Source organism: Pleurodeles waltl, chromosome 6 (assembly GCF_031143425.1).
Source record: "Pleurodeles waltl isolate 20211129_DDA chromosome 6, aPleWal1.hap1.20221129, whole genome shotgun sequence".
In the NCBI taxonomy this organism is placed as follows: Eukaryota; Metazoa; Chordata; class Amphibia; order Caudata; family Salamandridae; genus Pleurodeles; species Pleurodeles waltl.
Window position 1 is genome coordinate 1152566226 of NC_090445.1, and position 20813 is coordinate 1152587038.

Consider the following 20813-nt stretch of genomic DNA (forward strand, 5'->3'; position numbering starts at 1 on the left):
ACATTATCAGCTGCAACAGTGCTACGAAGTGGCCTCCCTCACAAGTCAGCTCTTAAAAAACATTTTAAAAATTGTAATTTAATCATATGCTGCATGGAATGTTTTTCCACCATGGAAGAAGTCTTACTTGCAAATATTTCTTAAAACTGTACAACTGCATACAAAAATCAATGTAAGATGTAATAAGCTATGAACCTTTCGCATATCACAGAGAGCCATTAGCCACTCCCATATACAGTTCAGATGTGCTGGGGATTCACCCTAATGTACTCAATTTACTGGTGTTTGTTCACAACAATTCATCCGTCTCCACTGATGCTCACCACCCCACATTTCCAGATGTATCATTTTTGTTCTTTTTTCTTTTTGGGGCTCCACTGTATGCCTTTTAGAAGAGCAGCTTCTTGTATATTTAAGTGTGGTGCAGACTGTGGCTCAGATGTTAGGATAATCTTCTGCAGTCCTTCTTTTTTTAGGTCGAGCTTTCAAGACTCTTGTATACTTTACTATGCTTCTTTTGTGGGCTTAAAGCCCACACATGGCTTTTCATTTGTTTGTTTCAGTGTCCTTTAAAAATCCTTGCTTGCTAGTGGTCAATCCTTCCTCTTTGTCCTTCCTTTTTCACTTTTGTTTCCTCCCACAGAGTAGGGACCAAGTACTATATCTTTACGCTTTGGTTCATTATCTCTTGGTTTGAGGGACTACTTTATTATTTCTTTCCTGCTTGTGCTACACTGTGGTTGTGTGTTTAGCCTCCTGCCCGTAGCTGCTTACATTTTCTAGCAGCACTCGCTCCGTTGCGCACTGTACCACAGTTGAGAGTTATTTAACTTTTTATCTGTAGTGTTGCTGGCTCTTTAATGTCCATTGCTGTCAGAGTAAATCTCGCGGCACACACAAACACAGACTTGTGCTGTGGGAACGTATTCACTTCAGTGTTCACTTGTAAACAATAGCTTCTGGCATGAACACAGCCTTGCGCTGTGCTGGTGGGGTTGCTTTCACTTTAGCGCACACTGGTAGATCAGACACAGCCTCAGTATTTTTAGTTTCTATCCTTCGTACTTTTGCTGGTTCATTAAAGAGCACTGCCATCAGAGTAAACCTTGTGGCAGGCACGAACGCAGCCTACCTCTATGGGAGTGTGTTCACTTCAACACGCAATTGTGAGCAATAACTGCACCTACAACATGAACACAGGCTCACGCTGTAGGGGGAGCTTTCACTTTAGCGCACGCACTGGTAGAGTAGAAACAGCCTCACTAAAGTAAAGGCTTGGGCTCTGCAGAGAGAAGATATGCACATCATGGTGACCGTACCTGTCACCCTTTGTCCCCTGATGTGCACATTGACGACACTTGCTTGATACATCGAGGTAAACAAAACATCTCAACCCAATTTTTGCCTGAACCTGGGATGCGCTCTTGAATGCTTTTGGCCACCACCATCCACCCTTTTCTGGTGCAGATCTGGTGCTCCAAAGACTTTAGTTGGTGGTTGCGTGGAGTACACCAGTTACTTGCTGTGCTCGCCCTCAGTGTCTTGAATGGTATTGTCCCCTCTTGTGTGCTGCATGAGTCCAGGTTGGCTCAGTGAGAGTCCAGGGGTGTTGCTATTAGCACACTTTTGATTTTTCAGCTAAGGGGTCTGGGTTCGAGTCACCCCTGTTGCCCTTTAGCAAAAACACATTTAAAATGTAATGTAATTATGCATCTCACAGATATAACCTTGTACCATCCGTATTTTGTGCGGTGGCATTCATGATTAGGCAAGACAAAAAGTAATGGATAGAATGCTTGAATTTAGCTAAATCACTACAAATTATTTTAATTACATTGGTGACTTTTTTGCCACTGTAAATTAGCTGAGTGTAACCACCCTTGTTCTCCCAAATCACAGTCAGTTGTACAGCTTACGCTGCTCTACAACACAGCTTAAATACATTGGCAAAGCCAATAGCTCTGGCTAAACACTTGTAAGGTCCTAAAAGAGAGACTTATTGGCTATGCTAATACGTAATCTGTTTACAGAGGTGTGCATCCCCACCCTGCTTTTTAGGGTCGAGCCTGCAAGGGCTAGCACAAGCGTCTCACTTGCAAGACTCTGTTGTTTACAGTAAAGGGCTTGGAGCCCGCCTGTCATTTACGATTTGTTGGCTTGCATGGCACTCTTCTTTACAGCCTCGTAATTCATCACTGCAGGTCTCGCATAATTTCCATTCCTCTGTTTGGAGCAGGGTTCAAGCATGGATTGATTCAACTTAATCAGTGCTCCCCCGCTGCTCCTGATGAAATTGAGGTACTATTTTGTTCTTTTTAACTTCTAGTGCCCTGCAAACAGAAGGCTTGTACCCAGCAGGGCAAACAAAATTGCAAAGTTTTATTTTTTCGAGCTAACTTTCTTTTATTGTGCCACGTAACCTTTTCTCACTTGGCATTCATGTTTTGTTTTTGCTCCTGAATTCTGTTCTCAAAAGATGATAATTATCTTGTTCTAAATATTGCAAATCAACATTGTTTCTTTATCATATGTATTTTCGGAAATGATGCTTCAACAAATAATTGTGCAGTACACCCTAATCCTCCTCACTCCAATCCGCTCCACTGTGATCCACCCTAATCCATCCTACTTTACCCCACACTAATTCACCCTACCCAACTCCACCCCAATCCAATGCACTCCAAACCACATCACTCCAATCCTCCCAACCCACCCCAATCTAATGTGCTTCACTCCAGTTCACCACACTCCAATCCAAAACATTCTACAGCACTCCAAAATATTCTGCACCACCCCAATTAAAAACAATCTGCCCCACTCTAGTCTGCCCCCTCGAATGGAAAACCATATGCCCCACTCAATCCAAGACAATATGCCCACTCCCATCTACCCCACTCCAATCTGCCCCACTCCAATCCAAAACAATCTGCTTCACTCCAAGCCAACAAAATCTACCCCACTGCAGTCTGCCCAATGCAAAACAATCTGCTCCATTGCAATCTGCTGCACACCAAAACAATCACTCCACTCCACTCCAATCTGTCCAACTGCAATTCAAAACAATCTGCCACACTCCAATTCAGAACAATCTGTTCCACTTCAATCTGCCTCACTCCAATCTCCCTCACTTTAATCCAAAACAAACTGCCCCACTCAAACTGCCCCACTCCAATCTGCCTCACTCCGATCCAAAACAATCTGTCCCACTCCAATCTTTTCCAGTCTGCCCCACTTCACTCCAAAAAAACCTGCCCAACTCCAATCCACCCCACTCCAATCCAAAACAACATTTCCTACTCCAATCTTCCCCACTCCACTCCAATCCAAAACAATACATCCCATTTCAATCCAATCCATCGCACCCAAATCCAATTAACCCCACTCCATCCCAATTCACCTCACCCCGATCCACCCCTCTCCCATCCAATCCACCCCACACCAACCCAATCCACCCCACTCCAATCCATTCCACCCCACTGCAATCTAATCTACCCCACTCAATCCACCCTAATACAATCTGACACATGACAATCTGCCCCACTCGAATCCAAAACAATCTGTCCCATTCTAAACCACGCCACTCCAATCAATTTTAATCTGCCCAACTCTAATATGCCCCACTTTAATCTAAAACAATCTTCTCCACACTCCAAACTGCCCCACTCCAGTCCCAAACAACGCACTCTAATCGAAAACAATCTGCCCCTTTCCAATTCGCCCCACTCTAATACAATCCACTTCACCCCAACCCAATCCACCCCACTCCATCCCAATTTACCCCCATCCAATCCATAACAATCTACCCCACTACGGTTCAGTCGGCTACATACCAATCCACCCCACACCAATTCATTCCACCCCAATCCCACCAGGTCCAATCTACCCCACCCCATTCCAATACACACCCAATCCACCCCACCCCACCCAATCCACTAACCCATTAATTAAACAGAGTGCAGCAAGCTCATAAAGAGACGCATCAATCCCTAATAGTTTCCAAGTAATCACAATAAACACAAATAATATTAAAAAGTAGAATGTAGTGTGCACCTCCACAAAAATTCCTGCTGCACTAAGGAACCACAGGGGTGAAAAAAACACCCCAATTGTTAAAGAAGAAAAGATTGGGTGGTGCACCACTTTAAGTTGTAGACATATTCTTTATATACTAATTGTAGAAGAGTCCCAGATAATTAAACAGGTGATGATACACGGTTTCTGTTCTTTTTCTTCCAAAAATTATTTTTATTTGATCAAGAATACTTTTTATAACAGTAAGTTGATGAAAGCAAGCAGCCAACGCGTTTCGCCCTATACACTTGGGCTTCTTCAGGGCTGCAAGAGTAACATATAACCATAAAAAAGTTGAATGATAGTGGTATTCCTGATATCATTTAATATGTAAGAACAAACAAGAAAAGTTTTTTACATAAATTTTATAGTGCAAGGCACAAAACAATATTTATATACAGTTGTGATTTATGTCCCAATGGAAAGAAACGATTTTTTATATTTGCCATAATTCCGTGTAAAAGTCAAACTCGAGTTATAAGTCTAGAAAAGAACCGGCAAGGACCATAAGAACTGTGGTAAGTAGAATAATTTAGTGAACCCTAAACGAAAAAGTGCCAGCATTACCATACCAGTGTGTTTAGAGAATATCATTGTGCATGCAATAATGAAAAGCCCTAAAAGAGAGCTGAAAAGTAAGATATTTTAAGTGAAACTAAAGTGAGACAGAAGTAGGATAAATGAAAAAATATATAAATTGGTATAACCAACAAACCACCTACCAAATGGTAAGTTCCAAACTGTATTGAAAAGTTGTTTGCAAAATATGACTGAGCACAACCAAGTTTCAGAGTGCTAAAAATAAATAAGAGAAGACAAAAAGAAAAACGATTCATATATCCAAGAAGATGTCACCGATATTGGATAAAAGCGGACTGGGGGGCTTTTGTAAAGGCTCAAGGCGGCATGAAGCCATAACAAAATACATTTAATAAGATAAGGTAAATGATATCCAATTATAATTAAATACATGGGCCAAGTCGTAATTGCGAGTTAAAGTGCCGTATATCAGCCTTACCTGAAAAGGTATGAATATATGCCGTTTGTCGATAGATAGGTGTAGCAGGCCGGTCAGGTTGGATATCATTTACCTTATCTTATTAAATGTATTTTGTTATGGCTTCCATTTGGTAGGTGGTTTGTTGGTTATACCAATTTATATATTTTTTCATTTATCCTACTTCTGTCTCACTTTAGTTTCACTTAAAATATCTTACTTTTCAGCTCTCTTTTAGGGCTTTCCATTATTGCATGCACAATGATATTCTCTAAACACACTGGTATGGTAATGCTGGCACTTTTTCGTTTAGGGTTCACTAAATTATTCTACTTACCACAGTTCTTATGGTCCTTGCCGGTTCTTTTCTAGACTTATAACTCGAGTTTGACTTTTACACGGAATTATGGCAAATATAAAAAATCGTTTCTTTCCATTGGGACATAAATCACAACTGTATATAAATATTGTTTTGTGCCTTGCACTATAAAATTTATGTAAAAAACTTTTCTTGTTTGTTCTTACATATTAAATAATATCAGGAATACCACTATCATTCAACTTTTCTTTGGTTATATGTTACTCTTGCAGCCCTGAAGAAGCCCAAGTGTATAGGGCGAAACGCGTTGGCTGCTTGCTTTCATCAACTTACTGTTATAAAAAGTATTCTTGATCAAATAAAAAGAATTTTTGGAAGAAAAACAACAGAAACCGTGTATCATCACCTGTTTAATTATCTGGGACTCTTCTACAATTAGAATATAAAGAATATGTCTACAACTTAAAGTGGTGCACCACCCAATCTTTTCTTCTTTAACAATCCACTAACCCCTCCAACCCACCCCACCCCACTCCAGCCCAATCCACCCCACTCCAGTCCTACCTAACCCACACTAATTCAACCAACTCCACCACACTCCAGTCCAATCAAGTTCACATTAATCCACCCAACTCCAGTTCAATCCACCCCACTCCAAACAACTTTATTCTACGCCACTCCAATCTAGTCCACCACTCTCCAATTAATGCACCCCACACCAAACCAAACCACCCCTTTCCAATCCAAACTACCCCAGTCCAATCCAACCTACTCTAATCCAGTCCACCCCACTTCAGTCCAATCCACCACAATCCAGTCCACTCTAATCCATTACACCGCACCCTACCCCAGTCCAATCCACCCCAAACCAATCCACTCCACCCCTATCTAATCCACCCCAATCTAATCCACTCACTCAATCCATTCCCCCAACCACCCTAATCCACCCAATCACCCTAATCCATCCCACTCAATCCAATCCATCCCACTCAGTCCAATTCACTCCACTTAAAGCAATCCACTGCACCCTAATCCACTCCACCCCAATCTGACCCATCTGGGTACAATCCACCACAATCCGATCCACACACTTCAGTCCAACCCATCCCATTTCAACCCACTCCACCCCTCTAATGCACCCCACTCCAATCCACCCCTCTACTCCAATTCACCCCACTCAACCCCAATCCAATCCACCCCACCCCATACCAGTTTAGTCCACCACACTCCAATCTAATCCATCCAGCCTACCCCACACCAATTCACCCCACTCCAATCCAATCCATCCCAAACTAATCCACCCACCCCACCCAACGCCAATCCAATTCCCTCCAAACCAATTCACTCCAATCCACCTCACCCCAATCCATCCACCCCACCTCTCCAAATCCAACCCACTCCAATCCACCACACCTCAATGCAATCTACCCCACCCCAATCCACCACAATCCAACCCTCCCCAATCCAGTCCACCCCACTCCAGTACACCCCATCCCATGTCAATCCACTCCACCCCACTCGAATCCAATCCACCCCACCCCACCCCACTACAATCAGTCCACCCCACTGCAGACCATCGCATCCCCATCCAATCCACGTGATCCCACCCCAGTTAAATCCACCCCACCCAACTCCATCCCACTCTAATCCATCCCACTTACTCCAATCCACCACACTCTACTCCATTCCACCCCACTCTATCCCAATCCAGTCCACCCCACTCCAATCCAATGCATCTGGCCCACCCCACTCCATCCCAGTCCATCCCACTCCAATCCAGTCCAGCCCATCCCAATCAATCCACACCTCTCTAATCCAATACATCCAGCCCACTCCACTCTAATCCAATCCACCCACCCCATGCCAATCCAATCCACCCCATGCAAACTAGTGAACCCAATCCACCACACTCCAATCCAATCCACCTCACTCCAGTCCAATCTAGCCCACCCCACCCTACCTCACCACACTCCAATCCAATCCATCCCACTCCAATCCAAACCTCCCACCCCAATCCAATCTAATCCATCCCACTTGAATCTATCCCAATTCAATCCATACTCCCCCACACCATTCTGACACTTCATGCCACTAACATTTAGCTATGCTGGCAGCAAAACATACTACCAAAGCCAATAGTTCTTGTATATGTGATGCTTGTTTCCCTTCCAGTGAGTGTCCCAGTCTTCACAAAGAGTGCCATCCCGTCCCACCTCTTATGTGCCCTGTTGCTGAAAACTACACTTTTTCACCTGATCCTGCAGCTGTGTGATTGTAATCCTTGCAGTCCAGGCATGGAATATCCAGCAGTATGGTTAACATACAAGAAGGCCCCGTAGCAAATGTGCCTATGTGAATGATCTTTTATCCTTTAGATGAAATTACATTTCGCCTCCTCACCCAGTATAATGCCCATATTTGATAGTTTTTACGGTATGGTAGTCACCTCTTCCCAGAGCATTATGGGCACTGATTCCATTCCTTGACTTTTGTGTCATGGTATAATACATTCTGGGTGTTAAAGGTTTGCCTTTTTTCCCTTGAAATAATTAGACTAGCAATCAATGATTTGTCAGTAAAAAGTTCTGGACTTGGTGTCTGTAACACCCGAAGTGAGGTCCTCACCCTATTTTAAGTGCATTCTGATGACCCTCATTTTGACTACTATCACTTGTGCTGTGAATGACCAATAGGAACGACCATTCAAGGGGAAATCTGTTGCCTCTCTTTCTCCAGCCATTTTATTTGCTATTCTCCACTCCCTAATCATGTTCTTCCAACTTCTTGTTTGATAACCTACTGGAATCTATAAGCGATTCAAAATCAAGTTAAATGGAACGCAAAAAACACCAGAAGGGATTCCTACCCACAAACTTCATTAAGGCGTTATAGAAAATAAAACTCCAAAAACCTCACTATGTTCATGAGGGTGAGGACATAGTTCTGCACGTGCTCCTTCCCATGGAAACGCACGACCGAGTCATCCACTGCCAGCAGGACCTCAATGTTGTAGTCATCCTTCTTAGCATGACGCCTTTTGCGCTCTGCTTCTCCAAGGCTACTCTCAATCATGTCCAGGGAATTTGGGAGCTCCCCTATTCCAAAGGTGGCATCTGAAAGAAATGAGGGACAATGTTTAGGCAAGAGTTTGAGTTGAAAATATGAGCAGTTCAAAACAGGGTCCTGATTCACAATACCACTTTCATAGGAATCCTCAGCATATAGCTACAAATGGCTTTAATTGTGACAATCAATTCACTTTTGTGATTCACAACAGTGAATCTGCACTAGTAAAGTGATTCCCTCTTGTATACTATTAAGCTAATATTGTGGTATAATACATGAGATTCTGCAATGCCGTTATAAACAGCAGGCACTCATTTCTTTATAATTGGGGACTTGTGACGCACCAAGGGGCATATTTATACTTGTTTTGCGCTGAATTTGCGTCATTTTGTTTGACGCAAATTTGGTGAAAAACTAACTCCATATTTATACTTTGGCGCTAAAGTCATTTTTTGGACGTGGAAACCTAGGCCCTGATTTATACTTTTTGGTGCAAAACTGCACTAACTCAGTTTTGCACCAGAAAGTTTAGCACCGGCTTGCACCACACGCCACTCTTCTGTCCCCCCGTTAGAGGCTGAGACAAAGAAACATAAGGACAGGTCACCAATGCTCTCAACCACTCCCTCCCACCAGTTGCATCAGACGCTAATGAAGCCACAAGCAACTTACACCGTTGGCTCTCAAACTGCGTCGACAACATAGCCCTTCTAAGGAAATCAGCAGGGAATCAACAGAGCAAAACATCCAAGTGGTTCACGCCAGAACTACAGGAATCCAAGCGTGCCTGCAGATGATTGGAATGTAAATGGAGGCTCAGCAAATCCACCGAAGACCATACAGTCTACAAAATAGCAGTCACCATGCACCATGGGAACATCAGAACCACCAAAACAGCTCCCTTTCAAGCATGCCTCAACACCAGCACTCACAAGCAAAGAGCTCTTCGCCATCATCAAAGAGTTCACAAATCCTGGGCAGACACCTCATCCATCCCTCCCTCCTAAGACCTCTGCAACAACCTTGCCACCTTCTTTAACCATAAGATCCAGGACTTCTACAAAGGCTTCAGGAACCAAAGCCCGCCATCACCGTTCACCACCACGCACCTTGCACCCCACCAGATACTGAACTCCTGGACCCCCATCCCCACAGAGGGCACCCAAAGACTGATGAACTCAATCCACTCTGGAGCACCCTCAGATCCATGCCTTCATCACATCCTCAAGTTGGCCAGTTCCTCCATAGCACTCGAGCTCTGCCGAACCATCAACCTATCCTTCAAGACTGCCACATTCCCCTCAGACTGGAAGCATGCCAAAATCAGCTCGCTACTCAAGAAACCCACCGCCGACCCTAGGGAGCTGACAAACTACAGCCCCATCTCTCTGCTCCCTTTCCCAGCCAAGTTATCATAGGAAGCCGTCAACCAGCAATTCACTGAGTTCTTCAATACACACTGTATCCTGGACCCTTTCCCAATCCAGTTTCAGAAGCAATCACAGCACCAAAACCGCACTCGTAGCAGCCACCGATGACATACGCATCATACTGGAACACGGAGGCACTTCCTCATCCTCATTGACCTTTCCACTGCATTTGACACCGTCTCCTCCTCCACCCTCTGAGACAGACTGCACAACGCCAGATTCCGAGACAAGGCCCTGAACTAGATCAGGTCCTTCCTCACCAGAAGAACACAGAAGGTCAGACTACCACTGTTCACATCAGAATCTAAAGACACTTGCTGCGGAGTGCCCCAAGGATCCTCACTCAGCCCGACCCTTTTCAGCATCTACATGGCCCCACTTGCTAAGATCACCAAACAACATGAGCTAAAAATAGTTTCCTAGGCTGACGTTACCCAACTGATTCTCTTCCTGTCCGAGGAATCTGTACAAGCCAAGAGGAATTTCCACAACGGGATGAGAGCAGTCGCTGCCTGGATGGAGGCCAGCTGCCTCAAGCTCAACCTGGACAAGACAGAGATCCTCATGATCGGCTCCACCTCTCCTGCCTGGAATGACTCCTGTTGGCCCACCGCTCTGGGTAACACCCCTGCCTCCACGGACCATGCACGCAACCTGGGCATCATCCTGGACTCCACTTTATCAATGACCCGCCAAGTTAACACCATCTCCTCATCAAGCTTCCACACCCTCTGTCTCCTGCGGAAGATTTTCAAAAGGATTCCCCCTGACATGAGGAAGACAGTCACCCAAACACTCATCACCAGCAAACTGGACTACGGCAACACATGCCGGCATTACCAAGAAGCTTCAATCAAGACTACATTGAGTCCACAATGCAGCAGCCAGACTCATCCTGGACATCCCGTGGCACAGCCGAATCCCCTCCCACCTCAGATACATACACTGGCTCCCAGTCAACAAGCGCATCACATACAAACTCCTGATCTACACCTTCAAGGCACTGCACAACATTGGACCAGCATACCTCAACCACCGCCTCACCTTCTACGAACCCAACAGACGTCTCCATTCCTCCCAGCTCTCCCTTGCAGCCAACCCCAAGATCTGGAAAAGTATAACAGAAGGAAGATCCTTCTCCTATTTAGCAGCCCGGACATGGAACACACTTCCCCATAAGCTCAGGCAGACCACATCACTGAAGCAGTTCAAGAAGGACCTCAGACCTGCCTCTTCGACTGAGCAGCACGCCTACTTTCAGCGCCTTGAGGCCCTATGGGTGATTAGCTGCGCTTTACAAATCCTTGATTGATTGATCGATTGAGGTCTGACGTCTCAATGCTTGCTGCCAGAGCCAACAACCACGGTGAAAGGCAGGTCAGGTCACAGAGCATAATTAAATAGCTGTTTAAAGCAACAAACAAAACTTCTTTCTTCTGCTCTATTTTAAAGCTTACAATGACAAGCGGAGAGAGTATATTTATTTTTTGCACTAAAAGTTAGAATCTTTTTGCATGTTTTTACACATTTCCGAGCTAATGCACCTTTTTTTTTTAGAAAACCTGACTTGAATTGAATTATTTCTGATATCTGTTTCCAACAAATATCTCATAAATATCTCATATGAAAGTGCTACGCATCAAGGGTTTAAGTGATTTGTGGGCAAGGTGATGGTGTGATCATGTATTATATGGGATGAAATACCCCCTGGCATACCTGATAAGGATATTACATGTCACCTCGGAGTTCCATAACCTTAGAAAGGAACACAGCATTCGGCCTCGTTCCTCTATATGGTTTTTGAACTCTTCGTTGACTCAAAATATCCTTATGTACTGTGGGGTACTTTATCCTTTATATATTAAATAAATCTCACACCAGGGCAGGCAACTGCATTCCAGGTCGGGGATGCCCTCAAGTTTGGGAGCACTCAACAGTTCTACAAATGTACAGGTTTGTATTAATAAACTTGCCCATTCTCACTCTGTAAGTGTCCAGATATTTACTCTGGTCAAGATCAAATGTGTATCTGTTTTCAAGGTGTAAATTGGGAGGGCAACAGCCCCAAATTCGATGAGGGTTTTACGGGATAGGCGTTGCAAATGGAAATTTATTTTCTAGGAGGAGGAGAAAAAGTAAATAAAAAAAAAGGTAAATTGCACTCTTGCAAAGGCATTTTTATATGCATAACTGTACACTATATTCAATTATTCATGCAAAACCACCTTTGCATACAGCCATAGGGAATTCACAAAAACATCCAGGGACTACTTTTTGAAAACCTTTGAATTTTGCTGTTTTCCAAGATGCCCTGGTTTTTAAGAGTACTCCTGGACATTTTTGTGAATTCCAAAAATCTATAAATTTGTCCCCATGTGAAGGAGTAAAAGTACACATCTAAAGTTACAATTTGTTTCTGAGAATCTAGCCTTACAATGAAAATTTGACTGATAGCAAATCAGTTGTTGCCATATGTCATCACACTGGACAATCCAGACTGGAATGTCTTAATTCCCGGAAGAAATACATTTGCCGTTTTCCGCCGTATGTTATGCCCCGTGGATGAACGTCCTCCTAAGTTGCTCCTAGGGGTGACCCTTTCGTTAAGTATTGAGAAGACCTTTGACACCCTGAGTTGGCCTTATCCACGTGGAGTGCTTCAGCGCATGGGTCTGGGCCCAGAGTTATTGCAGTGGATTGATCTCCTGTATAAGGAGCCGGTCACTAAGGGGCACACCCGTAGAGAAATCTCGGTGCTGGTTTGGGTGCGCAGGGGCACCAGTAATTGATGTCTGCTCTCCCCGATCTTCTTTGCGTTGGCCCTGGAGTTGCTGATGGGTCATATGGTTTCTCATTGGGGCCCTCAGTGGGGCCTACAGAGTGGTTCCTCCTAGGAAGCATCTTGCTTTATGTGGATAATGCTTTAATATATTTGTGGGATTTCTGCAGGGACTTGCCTGAGGTGATAGGAGTACTAGATATGTTTAGTGGGGCCTCTGGCTTGAGGTTGAACTGGACTAAGTCCTGTCTTTTTCCCTTACTCAGACTCCCTGAGTTGGAGCTGGAGGGTCCGGGTCATTCAGGTCTGCTCTGGCAATATGACATCTTTGGTTACCTTGACGTGAATATCTACTATAAAGAATCGGGCCTGATTGATGGCAATCTGTGTATAGCTTTGTCAGGAGTGCACCGTTCCCTAACGTTCTGGAACTCCTTACCGCTCTCTCCAATGGGCAGGGTCTCCATTGCAAAAATGCTGGTATTACCCTGGTTGCATTACCATTTTTTGGCCTTGCCTGTCTTTCTATGGCAGCACTTTTTTTGAGAACTGAACACACTCCTATCTGATTTGGTTTTGAGTACTGCGACGAAAAGAATGGCATCACACAAGTTGTTTGACCCTCTGGAGAAGGGGGGCTTGGGATCGCCACCTTATGAACTGCACTACGCTACTGCACAGCTACAGTGGCCCATGCAATGGCTGGCAACAGTCCCCACTCCCGAGTTGGCTGGCATTGTCTGGATTTAGGGAGATGGGGCATTTTGTACTGGCTCATGGGCCCCCGGTGTGGCATCCTGAGGTTGGAGCGCCTGCCAGAGTGGCAAAGCATTGTTGGGATAAATACGTGAATGTGCGGCCCAGCCCAGTGCCATATGCACCCACTCTAATTCTGTGGATGATCCCAGCATTTCATGAGGTCACATGCCATCACTGCACGGGCACTTTGGCGGAGCCAGGTGTCCTCACGATGGGGGACTTCAACTCCTGATGTCCTTTCAGGACCCCAGGGAGCATTACGGCATTTATTAGTGCCAGTTCTTGGCATGCAATGCCCTGATGGAGGATGTCGGAGTTGTGTGGGGGCTGGAGCATACAGAGCCTTTCACTTTCTCAGGGTTACAGGTATTGTTGGCGCACAGTATGGGCTTGCACATGCTAAAACTGCTATACAGCGGGTTGTCAGAACTTTGCATTCTGACACACAAAACTTTCAGAGATAAGTGGGCTCTATGTCTTGGCCAGGACCTGGCAAACAGACAGTGGTCCTCCGTGTTGAAGCAGGTAGGGGGTGTTTTCATGAACTCCTGCCTAAAATAAATTCAGTTCAATTATGCCCATACCTGACTTCATGTCTGCAGTGTGTGACCACAGAGTCTGCCAACCTCTATTTTGCCCTTCGGGGCCCTAGTAAGCCCTGTATTGAGGTACCCGTGTTTACTTACAAAAATGCTAGTCTTTTACTCTGCATGAGTGTGTTACCCACAAAAGTCACCAAAGAGGTACTGTACAGTTTAGCCTCTGGGGTTTACAAGAAGAAATATCTCCATGGATGTTGTCTTTCTTCACATCTGTTGTATAGTCATCACAGAATCATGATTTCTTTATACTAGTTTTCAGTGCTCACTACTGGTGAGATGTCAATTGGTTTCCAGAACAATATTTCCAAAGAACCACAATCTTTACCTTTCTTCAATGTACTGTGTTGGAAATGGGCCTTTTTGCAGGGTTATCTCCAAACATTTTGCCTTCTTCCTCCCCTTTTTTCTGATTTGTTTTTGCTGGTTTATTGTCTCTGTGCACTTTACCACTGCAGATTAGTGCTAAAGTGCAATTGCTCCCTACATAAACTGTATTGGTGATTGGTATATCCATGATTGGCATATTTGATTTACTGGTAAGTCTCTAGTAAAGTGCACCAGAGATTCCCAGTGCATGAAAATCAAATGCTACTAGTGGGCCTGCAGCACTGATTGTGCCACCCACATGAGTAGTCCTGTGAACATGTCTCAGACCTGCCACTGCAGTGTCTGTGTGTGCAGTTTTAAACTGTAAACTGTCAATTTGACCTGGCAAGTGTATCCACTTGCCAGGCCCAAACCTTCCCTTTTTATACATGTAAGGCACCCCAAAGGAAGGTCCTAGGTAGCTACAGGGTCAGGATGGAGTGTAAGTTAAAGGTGGGACATGTACTAATGTGTTTTACATGTTTGTTAGAAATGGGGTCTCTAGATGGCAGTTGGTTTGCACCCTGTCCAAGTATGGACCCTCACTCTAGCCAGGATAAGGGAGATACCCGCTCAGATAACCCCTGCTCACCCCCTTGGTAGCTTGGCACGAGCAGTCAGGCTTATCTCAGAAGCAATGTGTAAAGCATTTACACATAACACACAGTAATAAGTGAAAACACTACAAAAGGACACCACACCAGTTTTAGAAAAATAGCCAATATTTATCTGTATAAAACAAGACCAAATACGATAAGAATCCAACATACAGCAAGAAAAATATGAAATATGCAAGATTTACTCAAAACTACAGTTCCTTGAAGTAGATAGCTCCAACTGGGGCTATCACGGCGTCGTGATCTACAAAACCAACAGTTCAGGCCGGCCGCGGCGTTGCAGGCCAGCTCCGGTGTCGGGAAGACCCGCAAACAGTACCTTGGATTTGCAGGGCGTCGTGATCCTCGCGATGAGCTCTGGAGAGCGGCGTCACTGAAGTCACGTGTCGGTTCCAGAGTCGGTGGGCCCTTAAGGTCACACGCGTTGCAGATCGCACTCCAGGCTGATGAAGTCAGGTGTGCCGGCGTGGATGGCGTTGGGCTGCAATGCGAAGCTGGACGATGCGACGTGCGGTGCCCACAGTCACGGTGCAGGCAGCGGCTCGGTGATGGCGTCCAGCGGTGTCAGTGAGACCAGGGCTGCGGTTTGAGCGGGGCGGTGCGACATGCGGTGACCACCGGTCACAGTGCAGCAGCGTCGTCGTCGTGGCTGAAACGCTGTCATCGGTAGGCCCAAGCCAACGGTGCGGGACGGGACGGTGCTTTGTGACCCTCACGTTCAGTGTCCACAGGCCACGGTGCAGGCAGGATGCCTGGTGACGACACAGGAGTCGTGGTGCTGGCGTCGGTGGACCAGGGCTGCGGTGCGGGATGGGACGGTGCTTCTTGTACCTCACGAGCGGTGTCCACAGGCCACAGTGCAGGCAGCGGCACCGGTGTCAGCAGGAACGGCGTCGTCGGGGATGCCCAGGCTGCAGTGTGAGCAGGCGATGCCGGAGTGCGGGCCCACAGGTCGCGGTGCGAGCAGTGGCTCGGTGAAGTCGTCTGATGACGGTGTCGGTGAGACCAGGGTCACTGTGCGAAGCGGGGCAATGCAACTCCGTGTAGCGTCGGCAGGTCACAGTGCAGGCCAGCGGCATCATTGGCGGCGTTGCAGTGGTTTCTCCTCTTGAACAGCACAAAACATACAGTTCCCAGTGCTGCAGGTCGAGGAAACTGAAGTCTTTGGTGTTCCTGAGACTTCCAACAGGAGGCCAGCTCTACTCCAAACCCTTGGAGAATTTTCTCAAGCAGGACACACAGCAAAGTTCACTCTTTTCAGGCAGAAGCAGCAACTGCAGGCCAGTCCAGCAAAGTAACACAGCAAAGGGACAGTACTCCTCCTTCAGCTCTTCTCCTGGGCAGGGCTTCCTCTTGATTCCAGAAAGATTCTAAAAGTCTGGGGTTTTGGGTCTTCTTCTTATACCCAGTTCTGCCTTTGAAGTTGGCAAACTTCAAAGCAAAGTCTCAAGTGTTTGCAAGATCCTTCCTTGTCCAAGCCAGGCCCCAGACACTCACCAGGGGGTCGGAGACGGCATTGTGTGAGGGCAGGCACAGTCCTTTCAGGTGTGGGTGACCACTCCTCCTCTACCCTCCAGCACAGATGGCTAATCAAGATACGCAGGCTACACCCCAGCCCCCTTTGTGTCACTGTCTAGAGGAGAGGTGTGAACAGCCCAACTGTCAACTGACCCAGACAGGGCATCCACAAGCAGGCAGAGTCACAGAAGGGATTAAGCAAGAAAATGCCTACTTTCTAAAAGTGGCATTTTCAAACTAACAATCTAAAAACCAACTTCACTAAAAGATGTATTTTTAAATTGTGAGCTCAGAGGCCCTAAACTCCACATTTTTATCTGCTCTAAAAGAGAATCTGCGCTTTAAGGATATTTAAAGGCAGCCCCCATGTTAACCTATGAGAGAGATAGGCCTTGCACAGTGAAAACCGAATTTGGCAGTATTTCACTGTTAGGACATATAAAACACATTAGTATATGTCCTACCTTAAACATACACTGCACCCTGCCCCTGGGGCTACCTAGGGACTAACTTAGGGGTGCCTTACGTGTAGTAATAGGGAAGGTTGAGGCCTGGCAAGTGGGTACACTTACTTCAAAACACAAGGGGGGGGAAAGGGAGAATTGGGCGGTCCAGTGTACGTTCTCCCAATAATATGCAAATATAAAGTGGTACACTGTTCCGAATAAGAGAAAAGAAAAGGAGTCCTGAATTTCAGGAGCAATGGTCCTCACACACCTTAGTTGGTGTCATGCTTCATCATCGGACAGCTCCTCGTCAGACCGGCGCTGCAATGTCTGACGGGCACCCCCCGAAGGGGGGCTCTTTGCCGGAGATCTTTTTATATATTCGATGATGCCGTGGGACCTAATATGGATCCGAGAAAAGGGCAGATCCACAAGAGAGAGAAAGATAAGGATAAAACTGGCTCAAATCCCTCACTCAATGATTTATTGCTTGCTATTGGGAAATGGTCAAGATTAAAAAAATGTAGGGAGTGGAAACAGAGGTAATGCTCGGACACTCACACAAAACATTTAAGAAAAGAGGATGGTGGAAATAATCCACTCCTCATTAGTATGCGGTCGACATGTTTTGCGTCTATGATGGTCCCACAGGATCCAGTGACGCTTCTTCAGGACCTACTAAATCAAAAAATCACTCTCACAATATCAATGTACCTATACTCCTGCTGACTACTGTTCACAGTCAAGGCGTCATCAGTCACTTACTGAGGTCAAACCGGACTGGCTTCTCTGTCCTACTAGTCACCCTAAATCAGGGGAAAAAAGGCTCAAATTAGCACTGTAAAAAATCACTCCCTCAGTACTAGAGAGTGATAGATTTGTGATGAAGAAAACAAATTGTGATAAACTGTGCAACACTCAGTGACCAGGTGGGTGCGAAGCAAGCCATGCTAATAACACATAGGGAGGCTTACCCTCTTTACTGAAAGAACAGGTTCCATGGGATCACGCTGGCCTCTTGCCTGGCTATCCGAAAATCTGGTTGGTAAGAAAACATATACCGAAATGGAGGACCACATGTTACAGTCCGACATTAGTCTATGGGATATTCCGCAAAGTAGCTGAGTATCAGTAAACCATAGCGTGGAGACAAAATTGAAAAGTAATACTTCACAACTGTGTGTAGGTATCTCAAAAACACACGCAAATAACAATATCCACACAGCAAAAAAAAAAAAAAAGATAATGAGAAAGATATCGCAGAAAAAGATAATGCATAGTTTAGTACTGGTACATCACCCTTAGAGACGAATATGAAGTAGGGTGTTCAGTACAACCATATTTAGGTAGAGAGAGATGATCGTTTACTCTGATAGGTAATACGATATGACACAAATTGAAAAATAATTCGCCCTTGCGAGGAGTGTGAGGTTCCGTCACTACTGTGTCTAAGAGTAGTATAAACAATCTGAAAGTACCCTCTTAAAAGAAAGGCGTCTCACTTAGCCAAAGCAAGAGAGTACATAACAGAACCGGGTATGGGGAAAACAAAAAATGCTCTCATTTATATCACTCGCCCAGAAGGAAAATGTCCCAAAGACTAGAGAATATAGGCACCGTCTATCAAGATCGAGTCCGTCTGTCAAGACGCTCGAAAAGATCTATCTAGAGAGGCTGGGTCAGGGCACTTACTTTTCAAATCGCAGAGGTCCTCCGTAACACCTACCCTGGGGTTCGCGGTCCCGGATGTGATCGTCGCCCAGGGACCGGCGAGTTTAAATATAACGCGTAATAGGCGCGTATGTCTCAATTAGGGGAATCGGTATCCTAGCAACCTCCTAGTGAGTTGCAACCATATCTAAAAATAGACGATGGACTATAAAAACGAGGTGGTAAAAAACCCCTTGTTCGTGTCGGCCATCTTAAAATGGTAAATGGCCACAAATAATGAGCCAAGTCTGAAGTGATTAACCAGACATAGGACAGATCATTTGGAAATGCCAAAGATGTCGTTCGTGGCATTCATCAAGTCACACAGTCTAATAATATTGTACATCGTATGGTGACAAAAGGGGGTGAGAAGGTTGAAGACTGACATGAAAGGTGTCGTCAAAGGAAATCTATCCAAACAACAGGGATAAATACAGGGGGGTTACGAAGTCAGAACAAACATACTGTCTATTGGGATAAGTGGAACCAAGGGATGTCATCATTGAGTCCCTGACGGTGGGTATTCAAATGAAACACCCAGCGTTGTTCCAATTCAAAAAGTGAATGTGTGCCTGTTGAGTTACCAGTCTGTAGCACCACCCACCACATGTCATCTGGTGTGTGTTTGAGTTCATTGAAATGGATGCTGAGTTTGGTAGTGGCGCGTGCACATCGGATATTACTCCGATGTTCATTTATCCTGATTTTCACAGGTCGTGTAGTCATCCCTACGTATCGTAGCTCACACGGGCAAGTAATCAGATACACACAATTCCGAGTATTGCAGTTAGTGTGTTTCCTCAATTGCCAAGTGAGGAAGGGTTCAAGGTGTAAAGTGTCGGTACGCTTGGTAAGTGAACAGATGTTGCAATTCCCACATGGAAAATGGCCCACGACTGGGGGAAGGTCCCATAAAGTCCTCTGTCTAGGAAGGGTGATGGTAGGTTTTGGTCGAGTATGAACCAACATGTCTTTAATGTTGGTGGTCCTTTTAAACGCAAACACAGGTTTGGGAATATCTTCACCACCACTGCAGAGGACTGACCATCTCTTATTGATTATCTTCTTCACCGTATTTGAGAAGGGAGTGAACGTTGATACACAGGTGAGTTTATGGTCTGCAGGTTTTGGAGTTAGTTGTAACAGTGACTCTCTATCACTGTACTTAGCTCGTTTGTAAGCTGTATTGATAACTCTCTCTGGGTAATGACGATCATGTAGTTTGATCTGTAGATCAGCAGCTTGGGTGTTGTATAGTCGTAAATTGCTGCAGTTCCGTCGAAGGCGTAGAAATTGTCCAAATGGTAAATTTTGTCTGAGTGCCTTAGGATGGTGACTATCATATAATAGTAGGCTATTCCGATCTGTAGCTTTTTGAAAAGTGCGGGTCTCTAATCGACCTTCCTCAATGCTGATTAACAAATCTAAAAAAGGAACCTCAGTGGTAGAGACAGAGGAGGTGAATTTGAGGAAAGGGTCCAGATCGTTTATCCATGTGGAAAAAGCGTCTACCAAGGCTAAAGGTCCGTGCCAAATGACAAGGATGTCGTCAATGTAGCGACGCCATAGCTTGATGTTTGTGAAGAATGGATTAGACTCTGGTAGAATAAAGCGTTTTTCAAAATTGTACATGTACAAGCATGCTAAGCTAGGGGCAAATGTACTGCCCATCGAGGTGCCATGGATCTGGTGGAAGAGTTTATCCTCGAACTGGAAAAAATTCTTAGTCAGGGCCAAACTGGCACAGTGCATGATAAAGTGGACAGGTGTTGTTGATTCTAGGTTGGTAGATGCAAGAGCTGACTCAACTACATCCAGTGTGGCTGCTTGCGGGATGTTGGTGTATAAAGCCTCAACATCAAGGGTGATCAAGGCATCAACAAACACTGATGAGTTTATGGTCTTGATCAGATTGAGGACATCTTTAGTGTCTCTAAGGTACGTAGAGGACCGTTGTACAAGAGGTCGTAAAAAGTGGTCACAAAATACCGAGAGTGGTTCAAGAACAGACCCAATGCCAGAGACTATCGGCCGTCCTGGTGGAGGTAGAATTCCCTTGTGAATTTTGGGAAGACAATAGAAGTAAGGAATACGGGGATCTTCCGTATTCAAAAAATCTGCTTCTTTTTGTGA

General features: G+C 45.2%; 1 protein-coding gene across 1 annotated transcript in view; it reads right to left on the reverse strand.

The window, feature by feature from the left end:
* Positions 1-20813, reverse strand: part of ADAMTS14 (ADAM metallopeptidase with thrombospondin type 1 motif 14) — a 654816-nt gene that overhangs the window by 487986 nt on the left and 146017 nt on the right. Inside the window, exon 4 of the mRNA XM_069240367.1 lies at positions 8304-8500. Within this exon, the coding sequence (XP_069096468.1) occupies positions 8304-8500 (197 nt within the window). The remainder of the gene's footprint in view (positions 1-8303; positions 8501-20813) is intronic.